Source organism: Pimephales promelas, chromosome 4 (assembly GCF_988280905.1).
Source record: "Pimephales promelas chromosome 4, fPimPro1.hap1.1, whole genome shotgun sequence".
In the NCBI taxonomy this organism is placed as follows: domain Eukaryota; kingdom Metazoa; phylum Chordata; class Actinopteri; order Cypriniformes; family Leuciscidae; genus Pimephales; species Pimephales promelas.
The window spans coordinates 34,387,598-34,404,928 of record NC_142772.1 but is presented as its reverse complement, the minus strand read 5'-3'; the positions used below and the strand labels follow the sequence as shown (position 1 = coordinate 34,404,928).

Genomic DNA, 17,331 nt, shown 5'->3' with positions numbered 1-17,331 from the left:
AAAAACATACTACACTGGGTGCGTGTCCTGTATGTTTTTGATTCACTAAAAGATTTGTTTTAAAAGAGTCATTTGTCAAATATAGACAGACACGCAAAAAATAAATATACCAAACTGAATAAATGTAACTAGGGCTAACTAAAAGAGATAGTTTGAGAAAATTCTGTCATAATTCACTCATCCTCATGTCATTCCAAACTTGTATAACTTTCTTTCTTCTGTGGAACACAAAATAAGATATTTTGTTTATTTAATGAAAGTTAACCAACACTGTTTGTTGACCAACCTTCTTTAAAATGTCTGCTTTTGTGTTCCACGCAAGAAAGTGATTGCAGTTTTGAAATGTATTACATGCACACTCATGTACTAATAATGCGATTATAATGGGATTTATGTAAACACAATCCTCCTATTAATAATGGCGGTAAAAAATAATCACACTTTTTAGCATAATCAGAATAATTTATGTAAATGGGAGTGAAGAGGTTTGCTCTGTCATGTAAACATCTTACTACGATTAAGTCCTCTGATTACTGGAACAAATCACAGTGTTGGTGCACATCAGTGATGATAGAATTAAACTTTTTGGGTGAACTATCCCTTTAAGAAATAACTTCAGAATGCCCTTACCTCGTAGCTGGGGCTGGAGCCTTTCCTCTGCCGTCTCTGGCTCAGGGTGTAGAGGGCTGTTTTGGGTGGCACCGCAGCTCTGAGATGGGGAGCCCTCGAGGTTCTCTGGGCTACAGGGAGGCGGTGCAGGCATTAGCAGTGAAGGCGAAAGGGATGGAGAGGAGCGGGGAGAGATTATTGGGGTGCCCTCTCGAGAACGATTTGGAGACTCCGGGTGTGGGGAAAGCACCGCCGCATGCCTGCTCATCAGAAACTGAACCAGATCTCTACACGGCGGTCCGGAGGAAGGGCTAGCATTATAGGATGATGACCGTGGAGAGCTGTGATGGTGAGAGCAGGGTGGAGGAGTGTGATGGACAGAGCAGGTGGAGGTGGTGTGGTGGATGGTACACGGGGAGTTGTGAGTAGAGCAGGGTGAGTGCGAGTGATTGTGGGTGTGGTTTTCTTGGTGCCGCCTACAGGGGACAGTAAAGAGCAGGTTGGTCTGGGACAGCTTAGACGAAGGTCGTTTGGTTTGACTCTTTGGGCTGGCATGTCGAATAGGTGGAGGTGGAGGCTTGAACGAGGGGGGTGACTCAGATGACGGCTGCACCTTATCCTGAAATAAAACATAAATGTATTGCCCATATTTATCTCCTCACCGTTTCTTGCAAATACTAAGACAATTCAATTATGCATTATCATTGAGGGAGGTTATAATAATGCTGAGAAGAAAAAAAACATTCTGACATTTTAAAGCTTTTAAAGGTGACATTTCCTTCCCAAAAGTCAGCACATTGTGAAATGGAGTTGTCAGTTTACATCAATTTAGCACAAGCAAATGTTTATAACAAGATGGTCAACTTTGATGGTCAACTTCATACAAGATAATTGTTTATGATTACAAGAGTTAATGTTGAGCTACTGATGCTTAATTAAATAAGAACAAGAAAATGTGGAATAAAAAAAAAATCTACTGAACTTGACAAATTTAAACTTCAGCAAATTGACTACATGGGTGTTTCTGATTTAAAACTTATCGGCACATTTTATGATGTCACTATGCATTTTCTGCTAAATCAGGGGTAAAACAAGCTCTTTTGACTAATAAAAGCTACCCCATATTTTTGGGCAGTGTAAAATTACATTGAATACAATGTAAATGTTTGCAATGTTGGGTCAAATACTGAAAGTGAAAGCATATATATATATATATATATATATATATATACACACTGGATTTTTTATATTTAACACTACCATTCAAAAGTTTGGGATTAAAAAAAAAATCAGCCTTATGAGTTCGAAACATCCAAATAAATATTTTGCAATTTTGTTAGTTTTATTAAAGGAATTTAACCTCTTTGTATTGCAGGGATAAATGTTTTGTTTTCCTATCCCTAAATCTTCATTGTTACACACAAATATAAAATGCAAAAACCATTATAATGTTGGCTGATTTTACTCCACAAAACATTTGTTTAATCCAATCTAACAGCATGTAGACGCACAACAAAAAATATAAACAACTCACCAGAGCAACATCAGGAAGAGAATTTAGACTCTGAAGTGGCATCAAACTCCCATCCAACCTGCACTCACTCTATAAAAGCAAAGCAAAAAGCATTAACAGTCATTGAAATGACTTGGTTGTACACAGCAAAAATCACTCCAGAACAAAATACAATAAAAATATGTTTGGGTTTAAGACATTCATACTCCACTTAAGAGACAGCTCTTCATTTCTAAGCCTTTCTTATCAATTCAGCTCAATCGCCAGCTTTTGTCGAATGAGATTTAAAAATCAAAATAATGGTTGGAAACAAATGAAATTACAAGACACAGCAGATCAGACCATTCAATGCAGGCAGAGTAGAAAAATCTGAACAAAGTTAGCTCTTCCTTCAAATAGGCATTATGAGCATTGAACGTAAATACATAAATGTTATATTATATTACTATAGTTTTTATGCCTCATTACTTTTGATGTATTTTGAATTATAATAATATATCTTACTGATATCTTTAAGATGTATTCATATTCCTGAACACAATCTTCTTAAAATTCCTTGTAAATAACTTTTTAAAGTTAGATTAAAGCTGCAGTCCGCATTTTTTCCTCTTTGTCGGCATTTCTGTTTGAAATCTGCAGTTATTCGCAGAATTACCAGCTTGCTGTACCTCAACACAGCACAGCGTGGATGAACACAATGTTTGAGGAGAGTGTGCGTCTCTAAGTCACCGTGCTGGTTTGGATACTGGCATTCAGACTCACAGATTATACTTTTTGGAAGTATGACCAACAAAATAATTTTCCCTAGAAAATGTCATCTGAACAAGTAACATCCACTTTTGTTCTGGTTCTGACATTGCAATAAATTGCGCTGATTAAATCTAACAATCGCTTATCATATCAGGTAAAACGTGCAAATTATACTTTGTTCTCAAATTGTTAATGTTAACAACGTCAGCATTGAGTGACTACATGTAATGTCCTTCCGATATGTTTACTTGTTTTCTCATGGATCCGGTTGCACTCTCTTTTTGTCTGTAGCCACTCCGGAGTCTGACTTTTTTGGATTTTACAACGGGTGAATCTGTTGTCACTAGTGATTGTCGTTTGAACCTTTTTGGATCCGCCATCAAATTGGTAAGTTTAATTATATCAAGTGCTGTTTGAAAAGCTATAAATCTCCACCTCCAACATCCTCACACGCAATATAGCTTACACTAGCCGAGACCTTCTTTATGTGTACAGATGTGACATAATGATGCAAAGAAGATTGCATCCTGTGTAAATCCACCAGTACCACTAGAATTAAAAACATTATTACAAGCTTACCATTTTGAGCTAAGATAGTTTTGAACACTGCCCGGTTATGTAATATGTTCTCAAACATGTATTTTGGATAATTTGTAATCCCAAAAAAAAGCTACAGACTGCAGCTTTAAAAAAAAAATAAGATGTTCTTAAAAAAATATTTGAGAACTTCACATTCATATAAACTTCAAGATTTTAATAAATCCAGCTCTTGTACTTTAATTTCATCTAATATCCCCAGCACTGCACAAAACCACATCCACGTGCCTTGTTGTAGCCCGGGACTGCAGAGGTCAGCTGGCAAACAGAAGGAACGTGGCCCTCTGGATGGGTGACGCAGATAGAATCAGGGTGCAGAAGGCCCGGGCCGGCGTGCCGAGCTCTCCACGCCTCCATCTCATGCTGTAACACCTGTCCGTCGAATCGCTCCAGGTCCTGCGCAGCGATCAGAGTCCGCACCTCAGCCAGCAAGGACAGCTGGGAAGCAGGAACAGCCAAGAGATCATTAAATGAAAAACCTGAAATTATCCAAAATATGATACATTTTTTATTTGAATGCAGTGCTAGCTATCAAACTATAGTGCCATTGTCCATAGACAATGGCACTATGGTTTACTAGCAATTGTTTGCTGTCAGCCTCACCTTGGCATGTGTGTTAAACAGTTCAAACAAGGCCATGGCCAGAGGCTCTACCCCGATGTGTGCGTGCTGGTACTCTTGAATGTAGTAGCCCATGGTCTGTCTCTCTGTCTCTGTTAGAAGCATGAACGCCTGTTCCTCCAGCGAGTTCCACGCTCCTGCGCGTACCACTCCACCCGCTGGCATAACACCTTTACAACAGACTGACTGCAAAAGAGAGAAGATAAAACAGTAGAGGGTGTGTCTACATAAACTGTAATGTTGTACAGGAGTGTGAAACCTCTTATTGTCAAGTCAAATGTTGCATCTAAGATGCCTTTTTAGTTTAAATTTTTTTTATCATATCCTTTCAACAGCATCCTTCACTGCATCTCAGAGAAACACACAGTGGTATTTCATTATTAAAGGGATAGTCCACTTTTTTTTTTTTTTTGAAAATAGGCTCATTTTACCACTCCCCCAGAGTTAAACAGTTTGGTTACCGTTTCTGAATCCATTAAGCCGATTTTCTGATATTTAGAAGAATATCAGTAACCAGACAGTTTCTGGTCTCATTGACTTCCATAGTATATTTTTTTCCTACTATGGAAGTCAATGAGACCAGAAACTGTCTGGTTACTGAAATTCTTCTAAATATCAAAAAAATCGGCTGAATGGATTCAAAAACGGTAAAACCCAACTGTTTAACTCTGGGGGAGTGGTAAAATGAGCCTATTTCCCAGAAAAGTGGAGTATCCCTTTAAGTAAATCTGTGTTTGCGAAGAAATCATTTGAGCGATTGATTCAATAGCTAATTTATAAAGACAGCCACTTGATTCATTTCAAAATAAGCCATGCTATTTTAGTAGTATGCTATTATAGTTTTAGTACATCAAGTTAAAGTAATTGAAAATGAGAAATTTTGCTCTGTGAAATAAACTAAGATTAAGGTCTGTATGTTTTATCTTATTTCAGTTAATGTTTATTTCATTTCAAGTAAGAAAAATGTGCACTGTATTTTTTTTTGTTTAAAGGTAGGGTAAGCAATTTGTTTTATAAACACTTTTTGTTAAAGTGGTTGAAACTCTCTTCATATCCTGATAGCAATCAATAACTGAAGTGGTCTAAATATTAAAACAATCTGTTCACGTCCCGAGACTCGGATTTATGCATTTCTATGCAAACAACACTATAAATGGCAAAATTATCCTGCAGCAGTCAGGTGGTACAACTAGAGCTCTTTACGTTTTTGTTTTTTTTTCCATTCATTATTATTGTTATGTTATCTGCTTTAAGACATGAGGTAATTTCACGTTGTCTCCCGTGTCGTGACGATTTGCAGGCACTGTGCGTGTGTTCATTATAAAGGGAGGGTGGGATCTCATGCTTTCAAAGCTAGCTTGCTATTGCTAGCTGCTACGAAACTGCCTATACTCTGTAAGTTTTAGGTAACTGCAACAACCCTGTCTAATGACCCACAAATTGTTTTAATGACTGATTCAATGGCTCTTTCATTAAAACATGGACTTGCCACCACCAACTGGCAGTTTTAGTTTTAAATATGTTTTTTTTTCTTTTATATTTAATATTTCAATATTCAAAATAGTGCTATTTATGGCATGTCTAACATGTCTAAGCCGATTAAACACTCTGTATAAATTCATCTAAATGCCACTTCCTATAGTGTCTTGTTATTCTAATTGAATGTATTGATTAAATGTTAGAATTTGACATAAAAGATGATCCAGGCCTACATCCATTAAGTTTAGAAAAAAAATGTACAAGTTTTTTCAAGTTAACTGATTTCTACTGACAAATTAGCATTGTAGTCACTAAATGTTTGCTTGTTAAGCTCACATAATTTTTTTTAAATATGATTTGCATGATTTTATGGTGCCTCAGAAGCCTGTCTGAAACCCTTAGGAGGTATCTCATATTAAACCACTGCCTTTGAAGTCTAGAAAGGCAGCTGGTTTCTGTTTTGAATACAGCCAAGGTTGTTAATTTATTTTCATAACTGAAAATAAGCAAATAGTGGCATGTTACAGTGATATAAAATAGTTGTGCAATCATTAGTCACTCCATGTAGTTGATATGAACTGATGTAATGTGCATGTTCTGGTCAGGTCAGTGTGTGGGCGGCAGGCACTCATGGGAAAGAGAGAATAGCAGCTGCAGGACTGCATCTCCGAGACCTCACCAGTCAGCTATGTCTAACATGTAATGCTACATACCCAGGAGCAAATAACTTGATCTCTCTCTCTCTCTCTCTCTCTCTCTCTCTCTCTCTCTCTCTCTCTCTCTCTCTCTCTCTCTCTCTCTCTCTCTCTCTTTCTTATTGAGCTAGTCATGCACCTTTTCTTTGCTATTAAAGTGACATCAAATAAAAAAGATAAAGAAAGGGAAAGATCAGGGAAAGAGAATGAGACAGACAGAGAAAAGACAGGGTTGCTCTGACAAGCACTGTGCTTTGTTTGCTAAATCAATACTTTTTTGTATTTAGTTGCGTCTGTCCTTGAGTGCTTTCATTTGAAGAAAAATAGGAATGTCTTTCCCTTCCTCAAGGATTTCCTATTAGTTTTCTCTACTCACACATGATCAAGGGTACAAACTTCTTCATGATCAGACTCAAAATACTCAGTATGAAATACGTATATGGCTGTAACACAGACAGCTTAATTATTTGAATTAACATGTCTCTTTCTCATTTGCCTCTTTTCAGTGTTCTACAAAGTGCTAATTTTCATCCCGAGGCCATCAGAAAGTACATGTCCTCCTTCCTCACCTCACACCTTGGGCAACCTCATATTATAAAATTACTAACTAATGTGATTGCTGTAGATAATAGAGAAAAGCTGGTTATTAGTTGCTTGCAATGTAGAGTGCATATTCTAACAGCGTATTAAAGCAGCGGACACCTGAGCCCTCAATTTATAAAATGTATTGCCATCACATTTAAAACCAAATTCAATTGTTTTAATCATACATTTAAGAGAAGAGCAAATCTAAATTTATAAAGAAAAAACTGGCATGAAAATATGTTAAAGCTTGCCAAGTATGTAAACCGAAAAGCATGTAAGCAAGTGTTTTTTTAAGATGGGAAAAACAGGCACATGTTTATTCAGAACATGCTGATATGTATACGAAGAGTTCAGATGCAAAAGCCTTTAAATGCCATTTGAAATTTTCTTCTAGAATGATAATTTTTATCAAGCTTGTATATTTAAGTTCGGTAATTTCACTTAAATGACAATGAAGATTACCTATTAATTGACAATTAATAGGTAATCTTCAAAGCTTGATAAAAATGATCTTTCTAGAAGAAAATTTCAAATGGCACTTAGAGGTTTTTTGCATCGGAACTTTTCATACAGAAATATTTCATAAAGATAGACAGATATTTCAACAGATATGGAGCCAAAAAGAAAAAAAAACTGCACAACCACACTGCACAACCATTTTCAACTAATAATAATAACCATAAATGTTTCTTAAACATCAGTCTGTCATGGGTGGATGCTATAAGTAATCGCACAATGAAGAATCATTCAAGGGAACAGTCTTTAATTACAAATACCACTAAACAACAGCGAGACCTGACAAAGAACTGAACAACACAGGGAGTATAAATACACAGTCTAAAATAGATGATTAATTGAACGACTGGTGAACTAAATGATTAATCAAGGGAACAAAGAAAAAACAGGTAAAATGACAGGGAACCTGGACAAACAGGAACAAAACACAATGAAACTAAACCAAAGCATACATCTAACACAATTCAGAATATTAGAATGATTTCTGAAGGATCATGTGACACTAAAGACTGGATTAACGGCTGCAGAATATTCAGCTTTGCCATAAAATAAACTACAGTTTAAAATACCATATTTATTATTTTAAACATTCATATCAACCAACTTCTTACATGAAGGTTATATTTGGCAAGCTGCTTTGCACTTTAACTCAGAGAGCCTAGACTGGTGATGCCAGGAGTCCCATCCATCCCTGATTACTGCCCTCATTCCTGAATATTGCTGATCCACAGCCCTGATCACTAAAACTGTCCCTTGGCGTTCCACTGTGCCAGCCTTAATCAATAACTCAGAATAAGACTGCCTCAGCCAAATTAACTCTGTAGTTTAAATGCACATACCTGCACGTAGGCTAAGCACCCTGCTGACAGACTCATACCCCCACAACAAACACACATAACCAGTCTCAGTTCCACCAAGGACTATTGCTGAACTGAGAAATATCTAGCTATTCTAAATAGTCATTGTGATATACAGTAATTTTGCGATAGCGATGACTACGGATGACTTTGTTGATTAAAATGAGTTATGACTCAGAGCTGGATGCAGGACTGAGGAAGTTGTGTCAAGAACAGGAAGATCAAGCAGATCCTCTTTGTCATGATAATGTGATGAATTATATTAGACAATAAAAGAATCTAGACCAATATGTGGGAGTTTATTTATTTATATACAACATTGTTTTTATGCTCACCAAGGCACCGTTTATTTTGATCAAAATAATATTGTGAAATATGTTTAAAATAATCGATTTTGCCGTTTAATATTTTTTTGGAAACTACAATATTCTTTTGGATTCTTTGATTAATAGAACTATTTATTTGAAATATTTTGTAACATTATAAAAACGGGTACACAATAGTGTTCAACTACCAAGTGTATTTTGAGAGACCAACATTAGTCCCAGTGAAGTGGTTTGCTTAGGCTTGTTGAAGCTCTGATTCTTCGGGCTACACATGATGGACAGCTTGTATTGTATCTGTTCCGTGAAGCCTAGAAGGACACGGCCCTCTCGCTTGCCCGCTGAATGATGGAAGCATCGGGTTCATTCCAACAAAATAAAAGCATGCCAAGCTTGAGGCGCAGGAGACAGGAGGGGAGGGCAGCGGACAGCCCAGCCTAAAGCATTTTGTTTAGGACTGAGAGGGGTTATTTACGTGCCACCAAACAAGCTAAACAAACTGATTACGGTTACTCAGTCAAAATACAATTTGAATCCAGAAAACATAGAAAAGATCTGATTATCACTGAACCAATCTTTCCTCTTTTGTCCTTTAAGTTAACTTTGTACGCTCTAGGAAAGGATGTAATGTCACTTCCCTAACTCCACACTTTGATACAATGAAGGATGACTATGTTTCCTTTTTAGCACAAGGATTAACAACAAATTAGCCAATATATTATCGCTTAATATATGTTTCATCTTTTTTCCTGTCCTCAATCAAATGTAATTGTGTAAGCCTAAAGCAGTTCTGACTGTCATCGTCTGAGTTACGATGAATTAGTATGCCTCCTCTCCAATTCACAATAATTATCTAACTAATTAATGTGAGAGGGAACACAGTGGCTTCTCTGAATAAATCGATGGCTTCATTTGAAAAAAGCACATTTGACAAAAACATTTATCTGAAAAACGTCATGTGTTTAAAAACAAGTGTATATACGATTCAGAGTTGTCGCTCAAGCCTCGTTCAAACCTGACTTTTGTGGATATTCGATTGGAATCCGATCATATTTAGCGACGGTGAATGGCAAAAGAAATCACATGAAACACGCTTTCTTACGAACAGATTCCAATCGGATAAACAATAATAAATAGATTTGGACAGACAGTGTGAACATAGCCTTAGTGGTTAGTGCGGGTGCTTGGTGTGAGACTTCTGGTCTGGTTTGGTAGGCAAATTCTAGCACAGATAGAACAATTCTCTATTCAATTTCCTTGATTTCTTCCAACATTTTACTTATTTATTCAAAGGGTTAGTTCACCCAAAAATTAAAATTAAGTCATTAATTACTCACCCCCAAGCTGTACCAACCCAATAAGACCTTCGTTTGTCTTCGGAACACAAATGAAGGTATTCTTGATTAAATTTGAGAGGTGGATCACTGCTACATAGGATGCCTAAGGGATTGAAACTTGACAGCCCAGAAAGTCATTGAAGAAAATGTTTCAATATTCCATGTGACTGCAGTGGCTCAAGTATAAGTTTATCAAGCGACGAGAATACTTTTTGTGCGGAAATAAAATAAAAATTAACGACTTTATTCGACTATACCTTTTCTTCCTCTTTTCTTCCTCGTCTCAGGCCCAGAAGGAAGAAAAGGAATAGTCGAATAAAGTCGTTTTTTTTTTTTATTTCCGCACAAAAAGTATTCTTGTCGCTTGATAAACTTACACTTGAGCCACTGTAGTCACATGGAATATTGAAACATTTTCTTCAATGACTTTCTGGGCTGTCAAGTTTCAATCCCTTAGGCATCCTATGTAGCAGTGATCCACCTCACAAATTTAATAAAAAATATCTTAATTTGTGTTCCAAAGACGAACGAAGGTCTTGCTATAGCATGGGGGTGAGTAATTATTGACTTAATTTTCATTTTTGGGTGAACTAACCCTTTAATATATTTATTGATTTAATTTATTAATAACTGTTAATGCTAGTTTAAGATTTCCCTGATATTTCAGGCATTCTATGATTATGGGACCCTCAAGAAAGACATCAAAGTTTGAGAAATCACTTTCCTCCACAGCATAAAGTAATATGTACAACTATAAGCGTAAAAAAATATTTCTTCATTATCACTGTTAAACACTGTATGAGTGGGGCTGTAGGTCAGTCCTGTAGGTCTCTTTATTTCTCTGCTATCGATAATGGCTCAGTCCTCTATATATTTATAATACTACTTCAGTGAAGATCCTTCTCAATCCTGTAGGTCACCTTGCACATAAATGGGTCTCAGAATTCCTGCGCTTGTGCCAAAGTCCTCTGACAGGACTTGGAATGCGCGGAATGGGAAATGGAATTGAAAAGTGTTAAGAGAAGGTAAGCTCCTGGCATCAAACTCCATAATCATTTCCAGTAAAGGAAGACATTCACTTCAAGAGCCCATTTTTCAGATGGAAGATTGAACTAAATAAGTGACAATCAATCAAAAAATGGAAGATGCTGTAATTTCCCTGTCACCTTCTTTTCCACGGGGCCCTCTAACCATTCTTTAGTCACCCTGGATAAAATATAGCACACCATGTGGATAAACATCATGTGTGCTCCAAAGCTCAGGGAAGGCCAGTCAAACCCTTAGAGAGCTTTGATTTGCCCAGCAGAATGCAAGTGTTCCTCTCTGTCTTCAGCAGATGAGACAGATGCTTCACACAATGAGAGCAATCTGATGTATCCCAGCTCAGAGCTGTCCTTTGCACTCAGTAATGGAGTGATGTGTATGCGTAAGACAGAGATCACAGCCTTACAGCTGTGCAAAGACAATCCATTAACAACCATCAGATACAATCTCTAAAAGACAATAAACTGTGCAATGTGTGGTGATGAGACACACTGTTAGCATAGACACAAAGTACACACACAGTTTTTTTTTTTTTTGTTGTTGTTGTTGCTATAGTGTGTTTGCTCTGAGATAGCCGTGTTTATTCAATTCGCACACTAAAAAAGCTTGATTGCTTTTGATCTCTGATAGATTGCAAAAGAATATGATGTCAAGCCAATACATTCATATTTTCAATATCACACTGACCTTAATATTAGCTTTTTGTATTCCTATTTCTTAGGCTCATTACTTGGAAATGAAACCATAAAATGGCATGCGGTTACATTAACCCTGGACCTTCCAATGAAATCTAAACAGTTCAAATTCAAAAATGTTATAGTGCATTTTGTACCTCACCTTTCCTGAACTTCCTGCGCCGACATCTACAGATTGAACACTGTGAGAAGAGAGAGGATTTGAGTATGGAATAAATACATTTGAAAGTGCATAAACAAACTAAAAAATAATTGTATTATTACAAAGCTTTCTGCAGTACTTGATTCTAATTAGGAAATCTCAATGAGTAATAAAGTAGTCAAAAACTGTTGTCCATTGCACCATCATTTCAGATCTCTCGTATCACTTCATGATTTCTCTTTTCCTAATTGGCACCATGTTGTGAATCAACAAGGTTAGATAGCAGAAAAAAGTAACTTGGATAGCAGATTAATAATTAATATTATAATATTGGTACATTGTTATATTATTGCTATGCAGGTAGGTTTACTATTATAATATACTATTGTTTATTAGCTTTATGGCCAGTAAGATAATAAAATAATTTCAAATTAATATTTAATGTAAAATAAATGTATTTGGCAAGTATTCTATAACAAGTACTTCACATTAAGGTACTGATCACGATGAATGGGATCATTTTGTGATGGCCGACGGGCTATACATTGAAATATTTGAGTTTCATATCCCGCAGTGCCCTTGTCATGAGCAGATACGAAGGAAAATCCAGACTCCAATGATCAAAATGTAGTTTTACTCAGATTTTAGAAAAGAAGACTAATGAAGCGTAGAACTAAAAGGCACCTTGCCGGATTTCCAGGGGAGCACTTTAGAAATGAGCACACCCTCCAGAGATCCCAATCAGCCCATTTCCAAGAGAGACGAGATCCCTGCTGTGAGTCATAGTACTGTCATCCCTAGCATATAAACTTCAACCATAACTGCCTAGGGCACGTCATCTAACAATAGCGTCTATATCTAGCTTTAAAATCATCTTACTGCTATATTTAGATTCCCTCTTTCAATCCTACAATATGTATGACTGGACTCACTGACCTGAGTATAATTTAGTAAAGGAACGAGACCACAGCTGAATTTCAGAGGAAAGCTGAATACTGCATAAAGTGGAGCGGTAATGGAAAGAAAATAATTTCCAAATAATTGTCTAAATTACATTAGGTAAAAGATCATTAAATATTGTTAGCTCAAATAATTTTATTTAATAGTTTTCATCCAAGCGAGAATCCATCCAAGGAGAAAATGGATACAATACCGAGAAATCTCTAGTAATCTCTCATGCATTTCTTATAGAGTTTCAGAAGAGCTTTCAACAATCTCTGTACACTTTGAGACTTTATTAAAAAAAAATCAGAGACAATAAGAACCAAATATTTGTATTTAAGGAGTAGTTTCACTTTAAAAAAAACTTTTTCTGATAATTTACTCACCTCCATGTCATCCAAGATATCCATGTCATTTTTTCTTCAGTTGAAAATAAATTAAGGTTTTTGATGAAAACATTTCAGGATTTTTCTCCATATAATGCACTTTACTGGTAACCAAACAGTTCAAGGTCCAAATGACAATTTCAGTGCAAACTGTTCAAAGGGCTTTAAATGATTCTAGGCGATGAATAAGGGTCTTATCAAATGAAACGATCGCTCATTTAAAAAAAATAACAAAGTTTAAGTTTAATAAGCTCAAATGGTCGCCTTGCTCTGTTCTGTGATGCGCGTTCGTGACTCTCCTGTTCGAACTCGTTCATCAAAAAATTAACAAATCTTTTCCAGAGTCAATTCGTTCATTTCGTTCGTTGAATGAACCAAATGACACGAAAAAAGATTCGTTCATTTTGATAAACGAGTTCGAACAGGAGAGTCACGAAAAGTTTGCACTGAAACGGTCTTTTGGACCTTGAACCATTTGGTTACCAGTAAAGTGCATTATATGGAGAAAAATCCTGGAATGTTTTCATCAAAAAACGTAATTTCTTTTTGACTGAAGAAAGAAAGACATGGATATCTTGGATGACATGGGGGTGAGTTTTATCATCAAAAGTTTTTTTAAAAGTGAACTAATCCTTTAAAATGCCTCCAAAACTGCATTACATCCATGACATCTATGGCATACAATTTTATAGTGCTACACTCTCACTGTAGGTCAACAATTGTCTCATTTATGTCTGCTTTTATCTCTCTTGGGGACCCTTGGGAGAAACATCTGAGGCAAAGTTTATACTATAAGCGAGTGGCTCTGTGGCTCTATCAAAGCATTGCAGTTTTTTTCAGCCCAAACAGCAAGACACAGCAACACTAGCCAATGGTTTGAGTTAGCAATTCCATTTGATGATATAATCCCATTTTGGTGGCATATTAAATAACGTACTTCAGCTTTAAATGAATCACAAATGAAACCTTAATTAAGTCTCTTGAGATCCAAAGACGAGCTACGGAAGAGAAAAACATGTCCAATAAAATGTTCCCTATTGAAAAAAAAAAATAATGAAGCTTCACCTTTGGGTGTTGCTATTGGCCGAGCTCTCAGCAATCTGTGCACTAGGGATCCATTTGGTCTCATCCACCACAGTGCGTGCATGAGGCAGCCGTCCCACGTCCTTTATGGTCATCAGCATGTGGCTTGAATTCTTCAAGATCTGCACGGCCTCATCGTGACAAATGCTCCGGAAACTACGTCCATTGACCTCCAGAATCTGATCCCCTACCTACAAAGATGGAAAAAGAGAGAGACTTTAGATAGAGCTTTGAACACTCCAGATGAGACTAAATTAAATGAATGCAACAATGCCAGGCACACAAGTGCAGAGCCCACGCAAAACAGGAACCTGTTTGAAAGAGCTGACAGCAAAATCACGCATAGAAATTTCAATTAAGCCTTATAAATGATAAACAAGCCATCCTTTCAGCATGACTTGTACATGAGATAATTTAAAATGTATCACAATAGCAATTGTTGTTGTAAATTGTGGTAGGTAGACAGCCATTTATGAATATCCTCTGTCTCTTTACCAAATTCCTGAGATGGTCACTGCAGAACATGAACTCCTAGGGGGAGGAATTGGATCCAGATCCAACTCCTCCCACCTTACATATACCTAATCCTACCCATCTCCACCCCTTAGATCTGGATCCAATGGATCTTGTGTACAGAAATGAGGTGCTACATGAATTCCCTCAATAACGGACTGACAGATGAGGTGAGGGAGGCATTGACTGGAAATGATTCAGTTACAATGTTCAGTTACAAGCCACATATAAAAGAGCTCAATCTGCTCTCATTAAACCTACTTCACCAAAGCAGATTATTAGTGATGTTCTGCAAATCAATGAAATGGACATCATTCATGAAAAACTCTCAGTTCTGAGCAGTTGTTGTCCATCAATCTCCCTTCATAAATTCATTAGTTACCAAAATAATTGAAATTCTTTCTTGAAATAATTTACTCTCCCTCATATCTTATCAAACCTATTTGCTGTCATTTGATTATCAAATCAAAACTAAATCATTTAGGCCTAAATAATGACAACATTTTCATAGGTAAACTATTTCTTACAGCATGACAAACTTCTGCACTGATAAACTGTACAGGTGAGGCTGTAATACATTGGGTGTGTATGCAGGCTATATACTCCTCCACCCTAAACATTCCTCCACTTTTCCACCTCTCTGCTGTTCTTCCAGTCCATTTCATGGATAAAAAAAAGCACAGTCATTTTGTAACCGTTTAGTGAAAACTTTGTTTTTCTGGAGTCTGTTGTTTTACAGCATATTTCATGCATTTCAAGTCTGATGCATACTCTACTAAACTAAGACTTGTACTTTTTTCATGAGGCCTATGTATAAAATAAATACCCTGTCAGCGTTTGACTGAGCAAGACAAATTCTAAATGATGGATGGAAGTTCTGTGAGATGAAAGAGAGAGAGAGAGAGAGAGAGAGAGAGAGAGAGAGAGAGAGAGAGAGAGAGAGAGAGAGAGAGAGAGAAATATCTGATACAGTTTTCTGGAGTGCAAACCAGTCTTTAAACTGGAGAGAAGGTTGTCTTCTTTTGACATTTTAGGGACACTCCTTAAGGGGGGGTTGACTGCTTTTTTTCTTTGCATGATTGTATTTATGGGGTGCAATATAACATGCATTCTTGTTTTTTCTTTTTTTAAAAGTCTTATTTTTCATAAACTTCACCTTTATTGTCAGCCGCGCTCTCCTCTGTCCTCAAACGAGGGGTTGACTTCCTGATTCTATGAAACCACTCCCTCAGAAACAGGCAGTGGGCTCAGATTGGTTAGTTTGGCCCGGTGTGTTGTGATTGGCTAAAATGTCGCTCACGTTGTCCGGAAGATTAACGCCCATTACCTTTACGGGCGAAACGTGCATGTCATGAACTCCGGTCCAGATGTAAATATGTGTCGAGACTGCAGTGTCAGTTTGAGGCAGAATCAGACCGAGAAAGCCGTGATGAAGAGAGTCAAGCAGAACCTCACCACACACGGCTCTTACTAAACGTTTCTGAATGATAATTTGCTACATTTTTTAAAACTTTTTACACGTTTGTTTTACACAATAGCATCTAACAATAGCAACTGACTGGCTACTAATGTTATACTCAAACAGCGTTGGCAAGTTTATGTTCTTGATCAAATCGAAAATAACGTCATAAAGCATACATGAAAAATACATTTACAACATTAGTACTTATACAAAATTCAGGTCCATAATGTTTGTACGCATTTGTCGTAGACACAAAATAGCATAACTAGTAGCCTAGTGGCTATGAAGCCAGCGCTGGCATTTGAAAAAAAAATAAAACACAAGGCTACGTCTGGAATTATACATGAAAATACATTTAAAATGATTTAGTCTTAGCCTACTTAGAGGTTGTGGCCCAACAACTGCTTCCTCTGGATTTAAAGTTGGAACTGCTTCATGTTTTACAGTAGTAACAGTTTCTTGTTGAATCCGGCATTGAATTTGTGGAGATTCTGGAAGCTGTCTCTCGTAAAATGCGCAGCACAGAGAGCTAAATTACGATCGGCATTTTCAGGAACATAATCAAACATAAATTGTATCCATTGTTGACGAAGTACAGTGTCCGTGGGGAGCTCGAACACAGAAGACTTGACAGCTGGGTGAACACTACACACTCGACGTGCCGCAGAAATATGCGCATGCCCTTTTTTGCATATTCCGGAGGGAGGGGTTGATGTAAATATATGGGTTAGTGACGTCTAAAACCCAGCTGGTGTCCCAATCGAGTCGTTTTTGTAGGCAATATACTTCCTGATTTTTAAAAGACGATATCTCTGCTTACACTGAACTTTCAGCGCTGCAACTTTGCAGATACTGTTCATGTACCAACAGCAACATTACACACTATGTAAAATGAAAGAAGTGAAATCACAATCAACCCCCCCTTTAAGAAGAGAAAATTACCTTGGAGATGCTTGTTCCTTTTACTGTAAAAAAAAAATAAATAAATTAAAATTATTGACTAATGTGATTTTTGTTTGCCCAACATGTCTTCCACACCTGGTGCAAACCAAACCACTTTATTTCCTCTTTTTGTTCTTCTTAGCAAACGAGAAATAATAAAGAGAAATTAGTTATTGATGTGCATCTGTTTCTTCTTCTCGGTGCACACGTTCTTCATGCAGTAGAGTCAGCAGCTATAAT

The 17,331-nt window shown here is 36.9% G+C and overlaps 1 protein-coding gene across 1 annotated transcript in view; it reads right to left on the bottom strand.

Annotated features, from left to right (window-relative positions):
- whrnb (whirlin b) overlaps positions 1-17,331 on the bottom strand; it is a 51,520-nt gene that overhangs the window by 6,663 nt on the left and 27,526 nt on the right. Inside the window, exons 4-9 of the mRNA XM_039659785.2 lie at positions 14,157-14,365; positions 11,764-11,803; positions 4,073-4,276; positions 3,698-3,907; positions 2,144-2,212; positions 631-1,228 (exon numbers count right to left, since the gene is read on the bottom strand). Coding sequence (XP_039515719.2) covers positions 631-1,228; positions 2,144-2,212; positions 3,698-3,907; positions 4,073-4,276; positions 11,764-11,803; positions 14,157-14,365 — 1,330 coding nt within the window. The remainder of the gene's footprint in view (positions 1-630; positions 1,229-2,143; positions 2,213-3,697; positions 3,908-4,072; positions 4,277-11,763; positions 11,804-14,156; positions 14,366-17,331) is intronic.